This window comes from Asparagus officinalis, chromosome 9, assembly GCF_001876935.1.
Source record: "Asparagus officinalis chromosome 9, Aspof.V1, whole genome shotgun sequence".
Lineage (NCBI taxonomy): Eukaryota > Viridiplantae > Streptophyta > Magnoliopsida > Asparagales > Asparagaceae > Asparagus > Asparagus officinalis.
The window spans coordinates 152,526-172,002 of record NC_033802.1 but is presented as its reverse complement, the minus strand read 5'-3'; the positions used below and the strand labels follow the sequence as shown (position 1 = coordinate 172,002).

General features: G+C 36.8%; 1 protein-coding gene across 2 annotated transcripts; it reads right to left on the bottom strand.

The window, feature by feature from the left end:
* On the bottom strand, positions 118-18,905 carry LOC109823106 (1,4-alpha-glucan-branching enzyme 2-2, chloroplastic/amyloplastic-like). 2 transcript variants are annotated; one of them, XM_020389390.1, is made up of 22 exons: positions 18,655-18,905; positions 18,136-18,293; positions 17,560-17,807; positions 16,524-16,622; positions 15,486-15,528; positions 14,802-14,861; positions 14,246-14,326; positions 13,383-13,499; positions 13,201-13,284; positions 12,622-12,743; positions 11,209-11,328; positions 10,341-10,470; positions 10,130-10,240; positions 9,726-9,854; positions 7,763-7,866; positions 6,441-6,585; positions 3,548-3,695; positions 3,338-3,438; positions 2,311-2,388; positions 1,489-1,644; positions 699-773; positions 118-617 (listed from the first exon to the last, which is right to left on the bottom strand). In XM_020389390.1, the coding sequence occupies exons 1-22, from the start codon at positions 18,773-18,775 to the stop codon at positions 531-533; spliced, it is 2,517 nt and encodes an 838-aa protein (XP_020244979.1). In that variant the 5' UTR covers positions 18,776-18,905; the 3' UTR covers positions 118-530. The 2 variants fall into 2 exon arrangements, with proteins under 2 accessions (XP_020244979.1, XP_020244980.1); XM_020389391.1 differs by having other exon boundaries at positions 136-617; positions 18,136-18,242.

Genomic DNA, 19,477 nt, shown 5'->3' with positions numbered 1-19,477 from the left:
CAAAATCACATAAATATTTAAAAAAAAAATTCTTTTTCCTCCATACTATTTTTTTTTTAATATACATACAGTTTCAGGAAAAGGAAGTGGTTAATCTGCATATCAACAAGGTTTACCATCTTAAGTGATCCATCATTGTCTGGCGACTCTCTTTATTGCGCAACTATTTCTTACAGATACATAATAAGATTCAACTATTGAATAAAAGAAAGGGAAGGCTTTATTTAACTTAAATTAAAAAGACAAGCATAAATAGGAGGCATACATAATTTGGAGCAAAATATAAATTGCCAGCCCCATTAGAAGAACAAGGTCAGAATGCTACTATCCCCAGACTATGCATTTATGCTTTTCTCCCATATATTCTGGAACAATGGATTCTGGGATGTGCAAATGAAAACTGTTCTGCTCCTGATATAAGATATAAATCTTCGGCATCAGCTTCGCTCCCTGCACTCTTCGAACGCTTGAGGTTTTATACGCTTCAAGAATTGTGAGCAGCTTCTTAAATGTGGCTATTTGCATAGGCATCAGTCCTCTGCAAGAGCATAGACAACAGCAGTTCTGCTAGGGGCATACACCATGAAGGAACAAGGCCTATCATCATACATTCCGTCCTGCATGCTCAAAGATAGGAGGTTTTCAAGTTCCCCAGTAAAGTCAAAATGTCATTCTCAAAACAGGCTGATGGTACTTACATTAGTGAAATACTCTGCATTAGGATCAACCCGGCTGAATCCACCAAACAGTTTATCATCAGAATTGAGAACCATCTGGAGTAAGGATAAATATTGTTAACTTCCAATTCATACCTTTCAATATCAGGTAGAATGCCATTTTTTAAAGAGAACCTAGAGGGAATGGGACATATGACCTGGATTTGTGAAGCATACTACATCTTGCAAGTTACCCAGTACCATAGGTATTTAATAATCACTACCAAATTCTCAAGGCATGCAATTATTGTAATTATTTGACTACAATTACATGTTATTGTATCCATAGATATTACTTAGTCCAGTGTATTGTATCCATGCATGTTTATTTTATAGGTCAATGCATGAACCTGACATGCCAATTACAGAGAGGGACTATTACTTGCCCCAGTTGACATGACAATTATGGGGAATAGCATATTACTCCATCTCTTCTTTATTTTGCCTAAATTGGGGTTTTACCAATTAGCGTAAGGACACTTAAACTTCACACATTGTCTAGCGCTTGCCTATAGACCAAATATAATAAATAAATCTATCAATTAGCATGTCGAAAAGCTGAAAAGCCAAAGAATACCGCAAGTTGCATCTGACAGGAAACATTCAGCTAAAAACCAATAAATATTTTCTGACGATACTTCATATATGTCTGAGGTTATACAAGTAATAAGAAACTGGAGAGAAGATATTGAATGACAAAATCTACAGAAGATATATGGAGCACTGAAAGTAGAATGATCTGACTACTACTTTGTGGTCAACTGATACATACCTTGTACTTTCCAGGCTGAAAGCAACCAACTCGGTAGTCGAAATAACTATTACTCCAGTGAAAATTGAAGACAAATACCAAGTCTCCTCGTTCAAATACAATGACCTTATCACCTTCATCTTTCCTTGATATATATTGGTGATCTGAAGTCATGAACTGCAAAGTTTCCATGGTTCCATTTAGCATTATGTCATATTTTTTTTAATATATCAAAGTTGCGCAAAACACTGAAGTTAATGAACACTTACTATTTCACAGTTCTGCAGAACAATGAGTTAAATTTATAGTAACATGTATCATCAGTAAACTGTACAGTGATAACCGGCAGTATGTCCGCAGAAAAATAGTTATTAAGCACATTTTAGACTGTGTTATAATAAATAAACTCTGATTGTGTTACAATTGTACATAAAACTTGGATCTCCTAGCTTTCAACAAACGATTTAATGAATATAGAAACAGAAAGTAAAGTATAATTACGCTGCCTTTATGCCACAGGATTCTGCTCTGATTATTGTAGTACACAGTATGTGATCATGAAAACATTATTTGGTGGATTATAAATTAATATTGGCTGTTCGGTGTACATGAAATTACTATTATGTTCACTAAACTGGAAATTGTAAAACATTGACCAGCAGGAACAAAATATTATGGAAATTATGGATATGAAAAAATAATAAATATGGATAGTAACTTCAAAAAACTATCCACCAAGCAAAATCAAAACCCACATTTGGACAAAGATTCCAACTAACAGATTAGCTGTCTTCTGCCAAAATAAATGTAGTAGATAGGTACTGGTTTCACTAGAATACTTACATTATACTTCTCCTCAAGATGCTGCATTGCTTGATCAAATTCTTGCATTCCATGATATCTTAGATAATCTGCATCTCCCTGGTTACAGAAAAAGAAGTTTGCAATTATACTCTCATATAACCATGATAAATTTAGTGGGGGAAAGACAATTTGGTACCCCAAAAAAGTAACTAGAACGTGCAATGGGTAGTTAGTTATGTTTATCTGGATTTGGACACAACTGAAACTTCCAGTTATGTTTATCTGATTTGGATACAACTGAAACTGGCAATCTGAAGAAAAGGTCCACACTATCATTGACTGTACAGGTTGGGTTCAGGCCTCCTCTTTGCTGGCATAGACCAGTTCTGCTAATTATTTACCAAACTTTAAAAGTTCTTTTTTTTAATTGGTATTGTCAGATACGCTTTCCAGCATTTAGACTTTAGAGTCAATTTCAATAATCTAGATTGTCACCCGATGACTAAGGAAGGTAATTTTCAGATAAGACCTACTCAACAGGCCAACCGACAGGAACAAAACACACCAAACAAATTAACAGCCAGACAACAAGCCTGCATATCTCATACTATCTTGTGCCAAAATCCATATGAACAAGAACACACATGGAACTAAATCTTCTATCAATTGATGACTTAGGCAACGTCTTGTATACCCAAGCCTATATATGATATATCAAAATCATTATGTTTATACAATCAATCAGACAATGCTTGTTCACATTTTTATCTCAAGAAATTTCATCAATTCTTGGGTTTGAGCATATATAAAGCCTATTATCTAAAAATTTTCAGATTTTATAAGGATGAAAGCATGTGTGAACATGTATGCTTTTGACCGCATTTCCTTATTGTTGAACTCTACACAAAAGCAGTGGATACTGAACAACGAGTTCAAGCAATTTGATGGACTATTTAGACAATAATTATCAGCAACTACTCCCTTTGCTTGCACCTTCAATCTTGCAGTGCATACTATATTGAGCACTTAAAGCATGAACTTATTGATATGCACTTGGAAACTTAACTAGATCAAACCGACGACGACATTTGTCGTAGCTATTATTATTCCCTGGTATCACTGATCCATTTGGTAATTGCTGGTCACCCCTGGGAAAATCTATCCACTCTGCAAAGACAAAGATGGAAGGGGGAAAGTTAGATTAAAGCCTTATATGACCATGATCTATTCTAATAGATATAGAGAATAAAAATACGCATTAATTTACTTGTTTTACCTGGATGTCCAAATTCATTTCCCATAAAATTGAGATAACCTTCTCCACCTAGTCCTATAGTTATCAATCTGATCATTTTGTGTAGAGCTATCCCACGATCAATCCGAGGAGTGGATGGTCTATCCAGAGCCATGAAATCATACATATCCTGTAGAATGTTAAAAAAAGGACATAAAGATGAAATATATTTCAGATCATTTTAGCTTATTATAAAAATAAATTTAAAAATAAAAGAAGATTGGCAAATATTTAAAGATTGGCAAATATTTCTGCAAAATGTTCATTTTTAAACATAGACATGAAAGAACTAATGTAAATCTTGTTTGCTAATTATGACCAAAAATTAGTAATGCATTGTCATCTATGAAGCACAGATACGGACACGGCGACACGGACACGACACGGATACGGACACGACAAAACCCAAAAACATAGGACACGGCGACACGACTAGATTTTTTTAATATTATTATTATATATAGATTAATATTAAATTAAATTAAGTACATTTTATTTCATCATCAGTGGCAGAGAAACATGTGTTATCATACAAGTAATAGTCCAACAGCGATAGCTCAGCTTGCTCTTTATGATATGAACAATAGGCGGAGTCGCTCTTACGAAATGTCTATTTTTCCCCTGCTTCCCGTGGGCTGTCGTCCTCTCTTTTCCCCAATTCTTTACACAAAAGTTACTCCCCACCTAAATACTCAACTTTTCAGTAATTTCAATGACCAAAATTTTTTTTCAGTAATTTAATCCCTCTGCTCAGAATAAATGCAGCTGACAAACTAAAGCGGTGAGTTTCTCGTGTGGTCCCTACTCCCACTCTCACCAGCCTGTCATCAGGCATCCAGATCTTGTCACGTGTCCACTTCATCTGTCCTCAAAGAGTAAGCCCACTTGTTCATAAAACACAAAGCTCCATTTAATCCCCACTTTCAAGTCCGCTCTCCCTCCGAAAAAAAAAGCCAAGGGAAGAAGTAAAAAAAAAAGAAAAAGCAAAATAAATCGAAAAAGAGAAGCAAAGATCTGAGAAGGCGCTCCTCCAAACCCTGGAGAACGCCGTCGGCGATCACAACATCACCATCTTCGCGCCTAAAAACGAAGCCCTAGAGCGAGACCTCGACCCAGAGTTCAAGCGCTTCCTCCTCGAGCCCCGCAACCTCACCTTCTCCAAACCCCTCTCTTCCACGTCATTTGGCAATCACCTCCGACTGCCATCTGGCGGATCCCATCCTCCGGCACCTACTCTGCCGGCAACGCAGCATCCATGTGTCCAACCGCAAGGTAGGCCTTGTCGCGTCTCGCACCGACCGACGTCGTCAGGCCCGACGCGTGATCCCACGACCGAGTCGTACTCCTGATCCCTAGTTATCCTTTTAGCGCGAGCGGATCTCGTGAGGAGAGAGACGAGGGTTTGTGGTGGCTGTCGGACCCCTGGTAAGTGAAAGAAATTAGGGTTTGAGGTTTAGGTTCGGCGTTTTTCTTTTTGTTCGCGAATCTCACGTGTCGGAACCGAGTCGGGGCGTGCAGGTGGCGTTGACCGCGTGTCCGAAGCATGTCGAACGCGTGTCGAACGCGTGTCCGCGTCCGACACGCGTTGGGCACGGACTCGGGGACAAGTTTGACGTGTCAGTGCTTCATAGATTGTCATGAAGAGATGACATGTAATTGTGTATTAGATATTATTAACAATTTGATATTAGTAGATTTAGTAGATATTATGAGATATTGTGAGATGTGATTAGATATGATATTATCTTGTACCTAATTTGTAATATCCTCCTAATCTCTATTTAAGAGATGCTAGGGTTAGATGAACAATGAACTTTGCCTTTGCTATTTCTCTATTCCTAGAGAGACCTCTTCTTCTTCCTCGACCTCCGGGTCGCCGAGGGGATTTGGATTGCTTCCATGCTTCCCATGGGCGGTTTCGACATCTTTAGCTCCAACTACTACTTCGGTATCACCAATTCCTAAATCCTCATAAAAAAACCCTCCAAAATAACAACCCTATCCAACCGCTGCCCCCCACCCCAAAAAAAAAAAGAACAATTCATCGGATTACTGTTCATCATCGTGTGAACAGTAGTCAAACCCCCGTTCATCCTGTGAATAATAGCGAAGTTGCTGTTCATACTGCCTGCCTGCTCATCTTCAGTCAACTTTGACAATTGCCACTGCTTCCTCTACGACTCTGCCTCCAGTTGAGTTCATCTTTCTCGTAAAAGGATGTTGAAATTAAGATTGAGCGACCAAGCAAGCAATTAATCAATCAAGGGTTTTCCCTTATCGTTTCTACTGGCTGACATGCCTAGGGTTTCTACTGGCTAACCCACCTAGGGTTTCTACTAGCTGACCTGTCTAAGGTTTCTACTAGCGTATGTTTTGTTCCCGCCTAAGGTGCTTCTACTAGCTGACCCGCCTAGGGTGCTTCTACCGGCGTATATTTTGTTCCAATTTGTAACAAGCTGGGCATATATAGAATATATGCTCTAACTTGAGCGGGTTTGTTAGATATTACTGATAATTTGGTAGTAGCTTTAGTAGATATTATGAGATATTATTGTGATATTGTGAAATGTGATTAGATATGATTTTATCTCATACCTATTTTGTAATATCCTCCTAATATGTATCTAAGAGAGTTAGGATTAGATGAATAATGAAGTTTGCATTTTCTATTTCTCTACAATGTACTGTGGACAAGTTAATGCATTATTATGGAACAATAGCTTAAAGAATATTTTGGTCAAGGTGGCATTGGATTAAGCTTATATAGTAAAACTTATTAAAAGCTAGTAACTCTTCTAAAAGTTATGAAGTAAGCATATAGTAAAGAGGGTAAATTTCATGATAATAAACAGGAACATTTTAAGGAATAAACAACCTTGTCCATCAGCCAGAATGCAATGGTCTTGTCACCAACAAGAGCTTGATCATGGCTTTCAGCATATGCAATACACTTCTCTGACCACCTTCTATTAGTAAGGGTGTGAACGATGTCACCCATCTTCCAGTGCTCGTCCTGTAACCTGTATAAAACAATTGAAAATACAACTAATGCTCAGGTGATCATCACCAATCGAGTAATCACAAGAACATAGGAACAAAATTATTAACGTTTTTTACTCTTTAATCAAATGCAGGTAAAAGTAGTTAAAGTTTTTCCATATTTTACTAAGTAATATATAAAGTAATATATAGCCAAAAAAAAGACCTTGGTCAAGTGGCGACTCTTTATGGTATCCAAAGCACATATCTTCAAGAGACTCTGGTTTAAAGCTCATGTTGACAATTTAAAAAATTAAAACCAAGATAAAAACTTCATCATCTCCATGGCACCCAATGGCCCACATGAAGGTTTGCTGGCATACATTGTCACCTCAGAACCCATAAACTAGTGCTTTAATTAAAATGTTTGTCTGACACAAATCAAGGGTCAATACGTTTTTGTATTCTTAACTGTTGGTAAGTTATTCACATGTTGATGTTGTTTTCCTAATGTTAACTTCAGTTGGCCTGAAATTTGTGTTGGGTAAGATAAGATGCAAATGAGATATGTGCATTTACTTGTCCAGATATATTTTGATAGGAAGTTCGTATGTAACCTTGAAGCTATTGGGATACATTCAGAATTATATGAATGCTGAACCTGGCAGGTTAATTAGATCCATGATGTTACTAGCAAATATGGAGGTGCTATGCTATTCATTCATTAGTTTCTTTTGCATGTTTGTTTGTTTTATGATTGCCTGAGATAAGTACATTTGGCATTTTTTGCAATTATTACTGAGACAGAGTTTTGCAATGCTTAAACTCCATAGCTGATGCTAATTTGATATACCGATGACTTAGGCATATACATTCTACCTAAACAGTTATTTGAATATGGTATATATCTTTTTAGATTGAAGGATTTAATACCAAAATTCTTGAGTAAAGCTTGTTGCTTAGCTCTGAGACTAACAAACAAAGAACAGTGAATTGAGGTTAGGACATACACGTGCTATACAAAATGTACATCAAGCGCTTCCAACCAACAACTGCCTCTAAAAGTTTCAAAAAGATCATCATATGACATATGCTATTGATGCCTCCATGTTAAATTATTTTACTACCAGAAAACACATGAAATTAGCTTTAACTTCGATTCAATAGTATCATCTGAAAGCCAAAGTTTATCTAGAATTTCAATAGTGAAATGCTTACTTGAGAATTTCAATCCACTTATCAGCAACTGCCATATGAAGGCGATAATTAAAACCAACCCCACCATCTTGAACAGGGATGCCGAATGTTGGCATCCCACTGACCTATATAAGTTACAACATAAGCTATTAGTAAAGTGATACATTGTCCACATTATATAAATGAATAGCACGTAAGCCAACTTCCATTGATGGTTCAAGTAATGCAATAAGAAATAAGCCATCTAAGAAATCCTTTAAAAAAAAACTAGAAAACACAGATGTGTGCTCAGATAATTCTCTAGTACTTATTCTGTGAGGACCGCCACAAGATAGAACTTTAAAAATAAACCATAATCTTTCTTAAGTCACCCATATCAATTACCAATCATGTCGAGCATTCTAAAATGGTCTGATACAACATCAAGCCAATAGAGTACAAGAACTTACATTTATAAGTATAGCTTAAAATCTTAGTAATCACTATGAAAAAGAAGTAAGATTTAAATTCACTGAACAATCTCCCTTGCTAAAGTGACTTCAATAAAAACAAGGAAATCATATCAACCATAAAAGAAAATTAGAAAATCAAAAATCAAAAAAGGGAGGAGGGAAAAAAAGAAAAAAGGTTGCAATCAAAGTAAGCGATATCAGAACTGTGATTTACTATTTAATATGCTATAAACATGTAACGCCCCGCCCCGGAATCCCGGAGTCGGTACGCTATTAGATCTGATAGACTGACCTCACAAACCACCACATGTCTTTTCAGCACGTTTTGTCCTCACTCACGCGCTCCCTGAAAAACTTCCCAGGGGTCACCCATCCTAGAATTTCTCCAGGCCAAGCACACTTAACTTTGGAGTTTCTAAGAGTTGGGTTCCCGAAAAGAAGATGCATCTTGGTGGTATGAGTATTCCAATCAAATCTATCAATACTAATCACATCACCCTCTCAAGGGTTAGTGTATTACAAACTCCCCTACTTAAACTCGCAACGTCCTCGTTGCGTCAAATCATATCATCCAAGACCGTACTATCCGTGTGAGATTCTAGAGGTGGCTCCTACGGCCTCAAGAGGTGGCTCCCGCCCTCTCGACGTAGCACTTTGCGCCGCATAGCACTTAGCTCTCACAATTCCGGTTGACTTGACTCTGATACCATTTGTAACGCCCCGTCCCGGAATCCTGGAGTCGGTACGCTATTAGATCTGATGGACTGGCCTCACAAACCACCACATGTCTTTTCAGCACGTTTTGTCCTCACTCACGCACCCCCTGGGAAGTTTTCCAGGGAGCGCGTGAGTGAGGACAAAACGTGCTGAAAAGACATGTGGTGGTTTGTGAGGCCAGTCCATCAGATCTAATAGCGTACCGACTCCAGGATTCCGGGACGGGGCGTTACAAAACACTTGTGGATAATTGTGGTTCAAATAATAACATGATTTAATTATGTCAAAATTCACTTGAGTCATGTTTTAACGCCTAAATCATTGAGAGTACAGTCTGAGTGTATTCTAAGGATTTAGGCATAAAAAAGAAAGAGTGGTCAACCAGTATCTAACCACAAACATGGCAGATATACCGCCTGAAAGCAGCACAAATTCAGTAGATTGAAGCACAGACAAAGGAGCTTTAAGGCCAAAGAATGACAAGAGAACTTTATTACAGTCGACCAAAGACATGATAGTGATATTATATTCTAGCACCAGGCACCTTTAGTCCGGGGCTCAAACCTCATCACTGACAATTCTTTCCTTTGAAACGATTCATGTTGAGAAAGAGAGCTTTCTGCTTGGGCCAAAGACCCGCCAGCGTGAGGGTGAGTGTAAATGTTAATGTTTCATATACATGATTAGACAAACCCAACAACTAAGTTTCTGGATAAAGTGTCTGATAAAGATCACCTTGTTATGATTTTCGTCATGTCTTAGAGAATATAAATAATGCTATATCATCAACAAATAGGAAGAGAATAGTTACTTACATCTTCACCAATGGTGACAGCCTCAGGGAAAAGCCCATGAATAAGATCATTCACCAGCATCAAATAAACCACTGCATCTACATCAGTAGCGAATCCAAAATACTCGTTGTAATTTCCTGTAAATACTGTCTGCGAAGAAATAAAGAACATCCGTCAAGGTCAATAAATCCAAATGACAGCATTAACAATTTATGCTCACTCCAGTAAAAAAATCAATTTAAACCTTCATGCTCTTAAAACTAATTTGCATACTATCGGCTTAATTTTGAAGTATGTAAGTGCAGATTAAAGTGATTACTGTGGGATTTCAGTACTAACTCTTAAGGAACAATCCAACGTTATTTAGTCTAGAAGAAAACAGACTCTAAGAGAACCCAACGTTTAGTAATAGCTGCTACTGTCACCTGCAACCCATGGTGAGTATACATCATTGAGGTCACACCATCGAATCTGAAACCGTCAAACTTGTACTCGTCCAACCACCATCTTGCATTAGAAAGTAGAAATCGTAGCACCTTTAGTAGAGAAAAAATTAATCAGCATCCTCCAAGAAACATTATGTAAAACAATGAAATACTTCATTATGTTTCAATTTTGTAATTTATTTTTTCATACTTCCCAACTTCCGTAGTTGAAAAGGCGTGAGTCCCACATCCAGTGGTAACCTCGTGACCCAGAATGGAAGTAATGAGTGTCTGTTCCATCAAATTGGTTCAATCCATCCAAGACATTGTTTGATGCGTGACTGCATAAACCAGAAGCAAATTACATATAAGAATAACATCAAATTTCTTCAAGAGATGCTCCATAAAAAAGCGTAAGAAGAAGAAAGAGATGAAAAGAAATGGAAAAAAGTACGCAATAGAAAACAGTTATAATCTTAACAGTTATTAGAATACATTAGTTATACTCTTAACAGTTATTAGAATACATTACCCTTAATAGCTATAACTGAATCGTGTGATGTATGTAACAAGAAGGACATTAAAAAGATAGATTGAGCAAAACAATGAGTTGGATAATGGAGAGGGATTCAAATAATTGAGATGAAAGCTTTACTTTTGCTATTCTTTTCCTTAGAGGTGATGACACAAATTGTGTTCATGCAGACATGATGATACAATATACATTTAAAAGCTACCCCGATCAGTAATATTTAGAAGCTAGCCTCCTCTACTGTATCCACTTAGGTGATGGCACAATGTCAATTGGGCATTCAGAACAAAAGAAGATATCCATCTTGTCTATTTATTTCCACCCTAAGGCACTTGCAATGTGCCAAATCTCTTACTAGAAAAAATAATGTGGCTACAAATTTAAGAATGAATATTTATCTTCAATATATCATTCAATAAAAAATGATTCCCTTGTTTAGTATTTGCCTCACACAAAACAACATATTCCTCACAACTGCAAATTAAATGCAATCGGACTTCCTATGAATGAATCAGTTCCAAAACTTAAAGGAGAGTTCAGAAGTCACCTATGAACAATATCCATGAGAACAAGCAGACCAAGCTCATGAGCTTTATCAATCAGAGATTTGAGCTCATCTGGAGTTCCAAAGCGGCTACTAGGTGCAAAGAAGTTGGTAACATGGTACCTGTAATTAAAGTTTTCAGACAAAGTTAAGATCAAAGATAAAACATCAATGGACCTAGAATAATATAAGTGTTGTACCTATAAGACCATAGCACGAAATGCAAGACAAATGGATCCCATAGGAACACAAAATTATGCATTCACAAATTTATGCTACTTAATTGATGCCACGAAAGACTCAATAGACCTCTGCAGCAAGCTTTTACTGACCTTTATTTTTATAGAGTCAAGATTCATACTCATACTTGTTTGAGTATAAAATTATAACCCTTCAGGGCCTTCACCCTCACCACAACTTTGGAGTTTCAGTTTACAGGCAGGTAGCTCGATATAGTGTAAGTGACTCGGGTTCAAATCTTATTTGCCATGAATTTCTAAAGCAGATTAATATTACACAGCCCAGTGTGTCCAGGTTTCGGCCCATTAAAGGGAGCTCAACCTGTGGGGATCTGTTAGAGTATAAAATTATAATAACTCTCAAGCCTCACAACAACTTCGGAGTTGGGATGTAGTGACAAAGACCTTTGACAATACTAAATGGACTTACCAAATTAACAACGCTGAAGACAGACAATTCCAAAAAGTCAATTAAATAATGAACCTTAAATTAAAGGTGCCCCAAACAAAACAAAGGCACATCTTAAAAATGATGCTTATGTAATATGGATGTATGTAAAAAGAAAAAAGAGAAAGAAGGGGGTTTTCACCAAGAAGAGGATGTGAAAGGTTTTACTATAACCATGAAAAATTAATTTATTATTTGCTTCTATTTGAAGCTACTAATGATCAGGCCTGGCAAAAGGAACAAAACCTCCCCCCAGCCACCCACGTGCACCTCATGACATCTAGAATTTGGAATTTCACAACATAACGGTTGCTCTAACCAGCATCATTTGGTAATAATCAACTTGAAGACATAATAGGTTGATACTAATAAATGAAACACTAGAACCAAAGCCACGGAATGCAATCGAGCAAATTCGAACCTGCTCCTTAAACAACAAAAATTGCAAAGCATGAGAATGCACATAAGAACCTTAGGCGTACAGTAGTTAACAGAAATTGCAGGCGAACTGGAGGGAATCTTTAAGCGGTACACAGGAAGTCTATACTTGGTACATGCCAACTGACCATATTATAAGCTAGTCACAGTCACATCAGCTAGCATGTATTGCAATTGGCAAATAGTCAGGTAAATATAGGAGGCTGTAATTTCTGACTATTCTCAGTGTTTAAATGAAAGTTACTAGCTCTTTTGTCAGAAAACCACTACAAGAAGTGTCAGAGAGAATACCCAAAGCTTGCATAATATGAATGTTCCTGAATGGCCATTATCTGAACAGCATTGTATCCAAGTCTTTTAATTCGAGGTAGCATGTCATCTCTGAAGCTAGTATACATGTTAATCTTGGGTTCCTACAAATCACAATCATGGTAAATACAACATGAACATCAGCTTATAATAAAACCACAAAAAACATGATTAATTTCTTTTTTCGAAGGATGTGATCAAAATGGAAGGTAACAAGGACAGATGCAACAGCAAATACAACCTAAGGAAATACAGATTTTTACGATGATATATACATGTGTGTCGCATGCTGAATAAGTACCAGAATAATATGTCTCCATAACTTTTACATTCAAACTTTGCGGTAAAAACAATGACCATTGCTTCCATATAATTTAAGTTATACAATATTTAGCCTTCCCAGGCAATCAGTTATAAAATATGAACCGAGGTCAGAAAGCTTGGCATGTTTCAGGTGAAGTACACCTTTCTTTTTTGAGATAAACGACAAATAATACATCAAAGAGGAAAATATGATGAATCAAATTCCACTGGAGATGGGTAAAGGCACAGCAAGCATACCGTGCTACTCATTCCGACATGTGACTCATAAATTCGCAGTGATTTGGGAGCCTTTGGTTGGGTATGCTGGAATACATAACATTCCTGTAGCATAATACAACTCTCAATAGGAAATACATAAATTAAGAGGAAACAACCAATTCTGGAACATTTTATCGAGTCTAGAAGGATGTAGTCCATACCTCTTCAGGAGGATCATAATATATTCCATTGTATGGTATTTCACCTGGGGCCTGAACAGAAAACTTTATCCAGGCAGGAATGGAGTCTTTAATGCCAGATGGAGTATCCATGCGAATCTAACATGTAGTTATAAGAGCATAAAGTTAGCAGTGAGAATATTGGTCTTTGCATAAGAGATTCATCTAGTATTAAATTAAATATAAAGTTTATTCCTGGTGCTTCACCCCATCTATTTTCACATATCAAAACGATGATGAAGCCACATGATACATATATGTGTGTGGTCCGCCAGTATTCACATTCTACTAATTTCTAAGATCAGTGATGGTTTTTCTATTGATTGTACTCGAACATGAACACTTTCAACCTGTAACAGCCAATACCTGATGAGTTCCTAACTTATAGGCTGCCCAACTGAAATTATGTAAGAATTATAACTCATAGCATGCAAAACTCAATTAACATGCAAAAACAATTAGTTGATCATAGCTAACAATCTAAATCTTCATGTTAAAACTGCTAAACAGAACTATACACATTGGAATGAGAAATACAATAAATTGCAAGCTCTTAGGGATTTTACAAGTTGGAGGGAAAGAACAACATATCATTTTTTACTGGTAGATGGTAAGATTACATTGAACATAGATAATCTCAATGTGGTATCTGTTTTTACAGGATACGATATTATATGAGTAAGTTTAGCGAATTATGTCATATATGGAAAGCATGCAGATTGCAACAAAACAAGAAGAAGTATTGCAATTCCTTTGTTATAGTTATTGGGCAACCAGGACTGCAGACCTACAGAAATTCAATCTATAAAAGCCTGTGATTATTGAACATCTGTGAAATTGAATACCTTTACACGTGAGCCATGAGGAATAGGAGATGAGCCATCAGCATTATTTGGCAAAAATATCTCCCAAACACCAAATTCATTCTGTAGTCAGTTAATTATGAAATGTCAGCATAAAATATTACGTTCTGACAGAAATATAATTAAGAAAATAATGGTTTATAGTACATGAGAAAAGAAAATCTTGGTTAGAAACATCAAAGTTATTCCTCATACATCAAAATTGAACTTCTCTGGAAAGGGGGAAAACATTTCAGGAACCAGTGAAAATTATTAGCCTTCAAGTGTATTTGTCAAGTGTCATATAATCGGATAAGCCCACATGCAATTCATCATGCTGCTGCCAGCACAACCTTTGAGTTGTTTATACATGCAATGTTTAAGGCCTCTCTTATGAGGCATAAGCTAGTAAACAAAATTATGAATCAGTTACTAAACATATTTAGGATACTATTCCTGTTACAGGAAAAGATTAAAGTTTAAAACATTAAAGAAATGCCTAAAGGCAATGGTAAAATTATTCTTCCAAGGTTAATAACATCAAGCTGCAAACACATACCTTGGTCATGACATCTGCATTGGGATTCCAGTTGTTGAAATCTCCTATTAATGACGCCGACTAAAACCAGAAACCAAAGGTATGTAATTAGAAGAAAATAGATAAGTCATAGAGGTTCAACAACAGAAAACCAAACATAAGGATAGTGATGTATATTGTAGCACATGGAAAAACAAATATTAGCAAGATAAACAATGAAAGTAAAATTTGAACGTTAGTTGTCCCAACTAAATCGCATTAGGTCAGAACTCACTGTGACACTCTTTGTATGCCTCCTATATTTGTAAATATAAATTGATCTCAACTTGAACTTTACTAACAGTATGGTCAAAGGTATCGACAAAGGTATTATACATTTGCCTACATTGAAATACAAAGTGAAAACAAATAAAAAAGTGAAGCACTTTTTTTTCATTGGAAGTGCATCGTGAAAATGAGATCAACAAGATTTATTACAGAAGTACTAAAAACATTCAAAGAAAGTACCAGGTGACCAGATATTAATAGAAAAAAGGATGATTCTATTTGTCCACAGAACAAAAGCACGGTCAAGAGTGATATCACTATGCTAATAATCACGACATCTGGTTCAGGATAGTGTACCCATTGGGTGGTAGAAAAGTAAAAGGAAGGTGGCCATAAACAATAAGCAACAATGAAAATGGGAAGCAAAGAACAACAAACCTTAGCTCCAGGAGCCCATTCGCGATAAGTAATACCAGTGGCACTGAAAAACAAGTGAGAATTGAGAGATCAATTATTATAAGCGCTTTTACATGTTATCATAATTTAGTACTGACACTCAGGATGCAGAGGAATGCTTCGAGATGGAAAGCTAAAGGAAGTAATAAAGATTCATATGTGAAATGGAGAATTGCAAATCTATGAATTAAGCCACCAAAGTTTTGGTAGGTTGGGTGATCCCCACGAAACAAGCATCCATTTCTAATTAAAAGAAGGCTATTCCTAGATTGGTCCCTTAAATGATGCATAATTAGAAAGAACTCCCAAAAGGTATGATCTGTGATTAAGCCCCAGAATTATAACAAAGTGCTTGCAGTTGATTCCTCTAGTAACATTTTCCATCATATGTTTGCCATATGTCCACCTTCCCAGCCTCTCCTTTCTAATAGCTATATATATTTGAACTGGTCAATAATCACTAAAGCAAAAAATCATGAAAGAGACACGAGAGGAAGGGTAGAGGTACAACAGACAGAAAAACTAAATAATAGGCATAAAATATCTATGATAGTTCGCAACATACATGGAAAACATGCTTTTACGTTGATTTTGGAAAAGGTGACAGGCTATTCAATATAATGTTTATAATATTCGTTGATTTTCATTATGGGAATTGCAAATTGACAGCTGCAGATGGTATAAGGTACAAAGAAGCAAAATCTTGGGGACTAACTGCTGGAAATTTTGATACAGGCCAAAGATGGTTATATCACATGCCGTGCCCATATTTTCAACAGTGACATATGGGATGTCCATATTTGTTAGAGAATACAAAAAGAAAAGCAAATCAAGGTCGAAATATTTAAATGTGCACGAGTCCTAATTTCATGAGAAGAATCCAATCATTACATAATGCAAAAAAAAAGGGATACTCGGAGCAGTTTCAAAAAGTTCAGAAATAACAGCAAAGCATAGCTCCATATGAAAGAAAATTCATGTATACTTTGTATATCTGAGAAAAAAAATAAAAGATATTACCTGCGGATGAAGCCGAATTTCTCATAACCACGGGAAAAAGCATCCAGACCGCCTTCATACTTATCAATCAAATCTCTCATATTCTTGTACTGGCTATATCTGAAATATGAACCATACTAAAGTAAAACTTCAACTAGTTCCCCATTGCACTGCTGTAGAGCAGAATCCAAGTTCGATAAACCTCCTTAAAGGAATTAACCAAATTTTTACCATCAATGTGAAGGCAGCTATGTATCTTGACTCAAATACTAGCCAACACAGCTATGCATAGAAAGAATCTAAACAGGGAATGCTAGTTGCCAGTTAGGTACTTCCTTCTTTCGTCATGCAGTATAAACTAATGTCCCCAAGAAGCAATATTCAAATTTCCCTAAATTAGGACTCTAGATAGAACTAAGTTAACAAAATTTGGGAATTATATGTATCTGTTAGAGATATAATAAGCCAGAGGGCAAAAGGAATCATATTTCCAAAGAAAATCATATATTCAACTGAATTATGTTACACAGTCAAGTGAACAAAAGTATTGCCGGTGAGTCTGCCATGTAAATTCTAAGCCGGATGAAGATAACATGTATTCAACTTGCTAACACATGCATGTCAACAACAGTTTAAGCAACCGGTAGAATCTCAAAATGCCATTTGTAACATGCACAAGGGAGAGAATTTCTCATTTTGGCAAAGAGTGATGCATACAAGAGACTGCCAAACCTTATATATAGCAATACATTGAGAATGACTATCTTATTTGCATAATTTGATGTGTAGAATTACGACAGGTTATAGGGATAAAACTTTTTTTTTCATTGAATAGTAAATTTTAGAACTAAACTACATGAAAATTTTGTAAACTTGGCACCTCAAGAAAGAAAAGTAAACAGTTAAATTAATCTTTGAAGAACTCTTGCAGATCAGGACCTTATGTGAGTGGCACATTACACAATTGTCTATATTCCATATAATACTTCAACTTAAGTTTATAGTATAATAAAGGGAAAATGTCTTTGAAATATAAGTAGTCATAAAGATGTCCTACCGGTAATCAAGATGTGCACGGTGGTCTTTCAAAAATGGATCAATTTCATATATTCTCTGTCCAGAACCAGGTGGAGGAATAAATCTCTGTTTTTTCTCAACCATTTCACCAGCGTTCTTCACTTTATCAGGGTGTTTATCACCTTCTTTTACGCCCCCACTACTCATTAACTTGGAAGATATGGATGACTCTGCATAATCAGCTTTAGCCTTGTCCCCAGCTGGTAGATCACCTGCTTCTTTTAATACCTATGAGATATCCACAAAGAACTTATGTAATTTGCCAAAAACTAAACAGATTTTAACATTAAATTTTAGGGTTGATAAATAGCTCAGGAGTACATTCAGTCCGCATGGAGGCATAAACTAGTCGACTACCAAAGAATCAGAGGAATAAGGGAGGTGAGCTCTAGGACATAATGCTTGTTTGTCTCCTCCATTTCCACTCTAAAATCAAGGAAAACCTACTACTGCGATGATACAGATTGATACCAACCCTTGCAGTTTTCAGGTCAGTGAGCTGAGCTAAATCATAATGCACATAAAATGGAAAATTCTTGCATTTGTTTTGTTTCACCTGTTGATCGCTGGAAGTGGGTTCCTGGTCCCCGACTGATTCCGCAGCGGATGAAGAGTCGTCGAGCGGAACACCTGGAACAAGCACTTTTCCGGTTGCGGCAACAACTGAGGGTGCAGAATCAGTTTCATAAGAAGAATTACCAGCAAATATCTTCCCTGAAGAAACACCAAATTAAAAGAAGCTACGAAACAAGAAAACAAAATCAGCCAGTTGTTTCCTACTAAGATAACAATATACCAGGTAACGACAACAAGGCCAAATATTAAAATCTAGTGAGAATCAGGATCTCATCGCTAAAAGCTAATGCTAATTACATTCTAATCCAGTCACCAACACTTGTAAAATATTTTAAAATTGACGGAAACAGCGCACACCGAACGCATATTTAAAAGGTTAATTTTTAAAAAGGGAAGGGAAAAAAAAAACAAACGGGACTGAAATAAAAAGTAGTTCAGAAACGAAAATAGTCAGCAGATCACGCAATGGGTGTCAACAAACAAGCTCAATGAAGCTTACTCGAGAGTGATTCATTCCTCAGCATGAAAGAGAGATTCGCACTGTTCCTGCGATCGCCACTAGAACCAAATCGAAGAGGCTTGACCGCGGAGAACTTAATCCCTGCGATCGCATACGACATTTTCAGAGAATTTTAGGGTTTGAAGAGAAGGAGAAAAAAAAAGATCTGGGAGTTCTCTTTTTTAAAATGTTTTTTGAAGGGGTTTTTAGAAGTTGGGGGGAGGAATGAACGAAGATCCCAAAGGAGCGAGTTAGCGCGCAGTTCACAGGGCGTCACGTGTGCGGTTCAGGGATGCATGGAGATAGGGCTCGTGGGACCCACCGGGCCCAGTTCTAGGTGTCAGGTTTCTAGAGAGTGGGGTGGAGTGAAACGGAGAGAACGCCTTTCTGCTGTCCCTCCCCTCCCGTCTTTTAGCTCGCTGTTTTTTAGCGAGTTAGTTTTACAAAAATCACCGCGCCTTTGAAAATTATATCACGGAATATCCATTTCAGATTCCAAATATATTCAATGACATCGCGTAACTGTTTAGATTATTTAGTTATTATTTCGATCCGGATAAATTTGTTTGGATTGTTTCGTTACCAAATGGGATTGCGCGCAAAGCAAAGATGGTCGAAGAACATCTCCGATTGATGGATGCTGAGCCCAGCTGCTCGCTTCATATTTAGACACAAAATATTATTGCAAAATAGAGTTGTATTATGGCTCCACAATAAAGTGATAGCATTAGCTACATTTTTGCCGACAAGCGCATGTATTACGGGCCCCGCCGTTGTTTAGCATACAAGTGAAAGATAAAAGTAAAAATTTATTTTGTTTTTA

Coding starts and splice junctions, on each gene's coding strand:
- LOC109823106 (XM_020389390.1), bottom strand. CDS start 18,775: ATGTCGTATGCGATCGCAGGGATTAAGTTCTCCGCGGTCAAGCCTCTT. Junction 12,744..13,200: donor ATGTCGGAATGAGTAGCACG/GTATGCTTGCTG, acceptor TGTGATTTGTAG/GAACCCAAGATTAACATGTA. Junction 3,696..6,440: donor CATTCTGGCTGATGGACAAG/GTTGTTTATTCC, acceptor AACATTCTACAG/GATATGTATGATTTCATGGC.